The sequence below is a fragment of the Centruroides sculpturatus genome, unplaced genomic scaffold (assembly GCF_000671375.1).
Source record: "Centruroides sculpturatus isolate CEXI.00-Female unplaced genomic scaffold, Cexi_2.0 scaffold1981, whole genome shotgun sequence".
Classification (NCBI taxonomy): domain Eukaryota; kingdom Metazoa; phylum Arthropoda; class Arachnida; order Scorpiones; family Buthidae; genus Centruroides; species Centruroides sculpturatus.
In genome coordinates, this window is record NW_019386154.1 from 65,094 (window position 1) to 70,993 (window position 5,900).

At 27.0% G+C, this 5,900-nt stretch overlaps 1 protein-coding gene across 1 annotated transcript; it reads left to right on the forward strand.

The window, feature by feature from the left end:
* The first annotated feature begins 205 nt into the window (after nt 1-205).
* LOC111613834 (G patch domain-containing protein 2-like) lies at nt 206-5,659 on the forward strand. The gene is made up of 3 exons (XM_023355187.1): nt 206-1,056; nt 3,050-3,266; nt 5,384-5,659. The coding sequence occupies exons 1-3, from the start codon at nt 215-217 to the stop codon at nt 5,642-5,644; spliced, it is 1,320 nt and encodes a 439-aa protein (XP_023210955.1). The 5' UTR covers nt 206-214; the 3' UTR covers nt 5,645-5,659.
* The last annotated feature ends 241 nt before the right edge of the window (nt 5,660-5,900 follow it).

The following is a 5,900-nucleotide window of genomic DNA, read 5'->3' on the forward strand; positions in this document are numbered from 1 at the left end:
AAGTTTCTTCTTAGATTATTTGGATTTAATTATAATTGATATATATTTAAGTGATGATTTAAAATGATTAATACTTACGTAATAATTTAACTTTGTTTTATTTACAATATTGTTCATTACAAATATAAATTAAATTTTATTTCAATTTATTATTTTTAAATAAGTTGTTAACGATATTTATTCATTTTGGTTTTTACTTTTTAAGCTTTCCCCCATGGAAAGGACTATCATACAAGGAATCAAACGGCTACGCGTTCTTACTCCCTATGATTATGATAATATGGATGAGCTTGTTCAAGATTTGAGCAATGCTCTAGAGGAAACTTCTTACAGTAGAGTATCTCCAAATAAATCTAAGAAAGGAAGAATATGGAAGAGACGATCAAAATCTACTGGTAATTTAATTGCATTAGGAAGCAGTTTACCAAAATCGAGTGCAGTTAGTGAAGATTCAGAATCTAGTTTAGATGACAGAATCAGATGGAAGATGGAAATCACAGCTAATGGTACTCAACCACATAGTGATTCAGATGACATACCACCAAGACAGCAACTTACAGCTTGGAGACATTGTGTGGCAAATATGGTGGAATCAGATTCTGTTAATGAAAATTTTCTTCCTTCAAGACCACATCGACGAAAAAGAAAATTCAAAAGAATGGCTGTTGATCCTCAACCTATATCATGCAGTGAAGTAATTCCATCCAGTGCTATTACTTGTTCTATTCAAAAAACAAAGAAGGTGAGAAGTTTGAGAGCTCTTAAGAATAAAGCAAAATTGCTGAAAGCTTGTGATGCTGATACAGAAAATATGTGTGGAGACAACTATATAGATATTGAACCATTGGGATTGTGTGGAAAAAGGAAACGAAGTATGCGCGAGAGAAGTATTGAATGTGCAGGTTATGGTGATAAACATAACTTCAGAATGAGTGGAAAATTTCTAGTCAATTCACCAGTTAGTACTCCTTTTTTTTGTGATGACGGTTGCTCCAGTTGGCATAATAAACATCAGTTGATGGAATATGAAGATCCAGAAGGAAATAAAACACGATTGTAAGTATACAATAGAACTATCATAAAGCACGATTGTGTTTTATGATGATTCTATTGAATTACTTATTGTTTTTTCTATAGATGTTTAAATCATTATTTGAAATTTTAAATTTATGTCAACAAGAAATTAAACTTTATTCATTTAATATCATATTAAAGATATTCCACATCCAGTAATTATTTTTATCATATGTTATGTTCTGAATATTTTCTAAACAAACAATAATATAATATTAATTAACATTCGCAGAATAATATTTAAACGAAATGACAATGGGCATTGATATTTTGAAAATTTACTTCTTAAATATCATTATTAATGTTTGTTTTATAGTTTGTTCATTTATTAATTGAATGATTGAAATCTTTACTTTTCTGTGTATTATTAATAAAATTTAGTTTCTGTTAGTCATAATAACACCACCAACAACAATAACAATAATAATAATAATTACAGCACAGTTGTTCATTCTCATCTATTCAATAATTCTAAAATGACATTTTTCTGTTCTTTTGTTTGTTGTTCCATACAACATATTATTTCAATATTTTTTGTTTACTTTCTTTTATATATATAATAAATGATGATTATATCAAAAATTTATTATTTTTCTTTTATTTTCATTTTCTTAATGCTAGATGACTGCTATGACTAGATGACTTGGAAAATAAATTCTATACCTATATAGGAATCAAAACATAATAAGCAAGTTTTAGGAAATTCATAGAAATTTTACTTTCCCAGCTATAACAGAGGGAAAGTATGGTGGTCAGTCAAACTATGACTCTCCCAAGATTTTTACATTTTTTGACTTGGGTGTCTTGAAATGTTGAGAAATGCAAAAAATTCAGGAGTCTGTATATATGAATGTTTGTGTGTGGGGGATGGCACACACAAACCTGTGCCTCTGTGCCTTTTGTCAAAAATTTCTGAAATTTTGCAGTGAGGTTTGTGTATTAGGGAGATTGATGCTATTAAATTTTGGTGGTTAAAGGTCAAGGGGGGAGATAAAGGAGGGTCATGTGTTATGCAACTCATTGCTAACATTGAAATGTACTGTAATATAAATGATACAAAAAATAAAATATTGTGAATGATGTTTCAGTTTCTGATATCTTCTGATCTTTAGCTAGTTTTTTTCAATGTTTTGTTCAATATTGCTTCCTTCCTTGATTCTTCTCTTTTCCATCATTTTTTGTATAATATCTTTCCAGGTCTTTCTCAGTCTTTCATCTCATGTTTTTGGTTTCTGTTTCTTGGCTATTCTTAGCAGTTTGTATTCTCACATAACCAAGACCATATTAACTGTCTTCTTTTTATTTCATCAATAATTTATTCCTCTATGTTTAAGTTCATCACTTTACTTTTGCTATTTTACATTTTTGTACATAAATAATTTGAATTCTGATTGAAATGTGAAGAATTCATAATTGTATATTGAAGGATGCTGACATAATGTTTTTCTATCAAAGACAATTGGTGTAAAACTCTGATTTATTGTAGGAGTTGTGTGTTGTGAATTTATAGCTTGATAAAATTATATAGGAATTTTTGGAAAATTGGGGAATGACACTTATTAACTACAGGCAAAGCTTATGGGTTTTTGTAAAGGCAAATAAATGTAACATTGAAGGTATAGTTGATAAACATTTTCTAAAATGAGCAAATGAAATGAAAAACATTTACTAGTTTAGATTCAGACAATTTTAAAACTTTCTATTGTAAAACTCAATGAAATTACTGGGTTGATACAGTAGACTATGTATCCTGCAAGTGTCTGATTTTTGTTTTATTTTAAGGGAAAGCTGAAACTAAAGGGAATAGAGAGCCAATTTAATTTATTAAATCTCTGTATTACATTAAAATTTTATTTACAATATTGTTCATTACAAATATAAATTAAATTTTATTTCAATTTATTATTTTTAAATAAGTTGTTAACGATATTTATTCATTTTGGTTTTTACTTTTTAAGCTTTCCCCCATGGAAAGGACTATCATACAAGGAATCAAACGGCTACGCGTTCTTACTCCCTATGATTATGATAATATGGATGAGCTTGTTCAAGATTTGAGCAATGCTCTAGAGGAAACTTCTTACAGTAGAGTATCTCCAAATAAATCTAAGAAAGGAAGAATATGGAAGAGACGATCAAAATCTACTGGTAATTTAATTGCATTAGGAAGCAGTTTACCAAAATCGAGTGCAGTTAGTGAAGATTCAGAATCTAGTTTAGATGACAGAATCAGATGGAAGATGGAAATCACAGCTAATGGTACTCAACCACATAGTGATNTACTTCAAAAACTAATTAATTCTATTCAATTGAATATATTTAATACTGATTTGTTATCAATATTAATTAATATGAACTTACAATAGAAACCTAATGCATTGGTCATTATATTAGTGTACAATCATCTGTTCACACATTATATATATTATATTTTAATGTATATGCATTTGTATCAATATTTCTAACTATAGTACATGTGTTTTGTATTTTTCAATTTTAAATGTTCTTGTTCTGTTCAGTTTAAAATTATATTCTGTTAACTGACCTTTAAAATATTCAAGCTGAAGATGATTTGAATAGAGGCAAACATGTTTCTTAATATAGAGTTCCTATGCACCTGGAAAGTTAGGGATTTTCATTAGTGTTTGGAAAAAGTCATGGAAAGTCAGGAAATTTGCTAAAAATTGTCAAAAAGTCAGGGAATTTGTTTCCTTGGCTGCCTTGATTTTGTTTGTTGACAGTATGGCTGACCAAGTGTAGCTGTCTGCAGGCAGTAAGTACTATTGTAGTGTAATGCAACTGATGAAAAAGTGGTGCAGAATATTTTCAGGATCCAAAATTTCTCCCAAACATATGCAGTTTTTCCAAAATTATAGTACACAAAATATACAAACATACAACAATATCAGTTGTTATTTTTAAATTTTAAAATACTTTTAGATTTTAAAACTGTTGTATTATGCAGTATTATAAGTTTGAGAGAAAAATTTAATACTCTTAATAATATAATGTTGATAAAAAAAATTTTGAAATATTTTAACTCTATCTCTCACAATTTACACTTTTAATTTGAGGGCAGGTGTTAATGAACTGATGAAAAAAATGACAACAATGAACCAAAAATGATAAATAACTTAATACTAATTAAAATGGTATTATTTATCATTTTAATAATTTTGATTGCATAACAAAAAAATTTCTGATTTCTGAAACTTTTTTTCAGTCACATACACTGAACCAATTTATGGTGTGGTACAATGAACAACGAAAAAATAACAAAAAAAAAACAAATATTAATAAACTGAAAAAACTTTTTTTTCAGTTTATTAATATTTTATAAAGTTTGGAAAATTTATTAAGGGACAGATTTAACAAATTTATGCCATTCTCTTCAAATAAGTGTCTGAATGTTATTACTTAATGCAGAAAAAATTAATAAAATTATCCACAAACACCATTAAAAACATGTCAGTTTAAAACAAGTTTTTTGAATAGTCTGTATTTCTAAACATATTTATTCTTATAACAGTTAAAGATGCTTGGAAATGTACTACAATCATGATTAAGAAAAGTTTTTATGAATTCTATTTTTAGAACTTTTTGAAGTTCTAAAAATAGAATTCATAAAAAATTTTTGTTGTATTTGAATTCTCATTTTTTTAAAAATCATTTAACCTTTTACCAGTAAGTTAAAAATTGTATATTAGCTTTCGAAAAGTGAATTTTAAAAATTTACTTTAAAAAACTTATTAAAAATAAAAATTAAATAAAACATCTTTCTAAAAGATAAAATAAATTGTTTAATAATTGATAATATATAGACAAAATATTGCCTGGCTGTTTACAACTTGCCATTTTTTAAAAATAATGTTTTACAAGTTATTACAAAATGCTGCAGATTTCATTAATTTATAACAAATTATTATGTAAAGATAAAATAGACAAGAGATGGCAACAATCTCTGCAAAGTTTCAGTTGCTGTTGTATATACAGCAAAACTACTCAGAGTTTAATGCTTAAGAATGTACATAGGCTGTTTTTTTCAACCTCCGATGGTCCATAAAACAAAGACAAGTTTTATAAGTCAAATAATTTTTCTTAAGAGTAAAAATTACCTGAATTTTTTTGAATTATGATTGATTTGAATGTTTTATTTATTTCTATGATATTTTTTAAAACCATTAGGTTTGTCCTTACAGAAGAGAAGACATAGGAAAAAGATTTATAGATATCTCTTACATTAATAATAATAATAATACTTTAATAGAATATTTTACTGCTTTTAAAATTAGATAAATATAATTTATATATTAATTTTATTAATTTATTGAACACAGCTGATGATGAACAAAGTGATTTTTTCCATGAATCGGGTCCTGCTACTGGAATGTCTGGTATAGATCCTTGGTGGGAAGATGAGAAATTTATTACTGTTGATAGTCATGAAATGGATTCTAAATTTCAAGCAATTTTATCAGGAAGTTTTGAACATTTATCTGAAGCAGCTAAGCATGCTTATCATGCTAAATTAAGTCATTTAACTGGAAGGGTAAGTTTATTATGTAAGTAAGTAATAACTATATAATTTTTATGAGAATAAAAATTATGTAGTTATTGCTTGCTTGAATTAAGATATAGTTGATTAACATTACTTTTCACATAAAATATGAATTTTACTCACAGCTGAGAAATTCATTTAAAGGCTGTTTTAAGTTTTTAAAAACAGTTCAGAAGAAATTACTATTTAGATTGCTGTTTAGACTATGAAAGTTGAAATGTTTTTGATAAGCTGATTTGATGTTTTATGCTGTTGTGAGAAGCCGGGT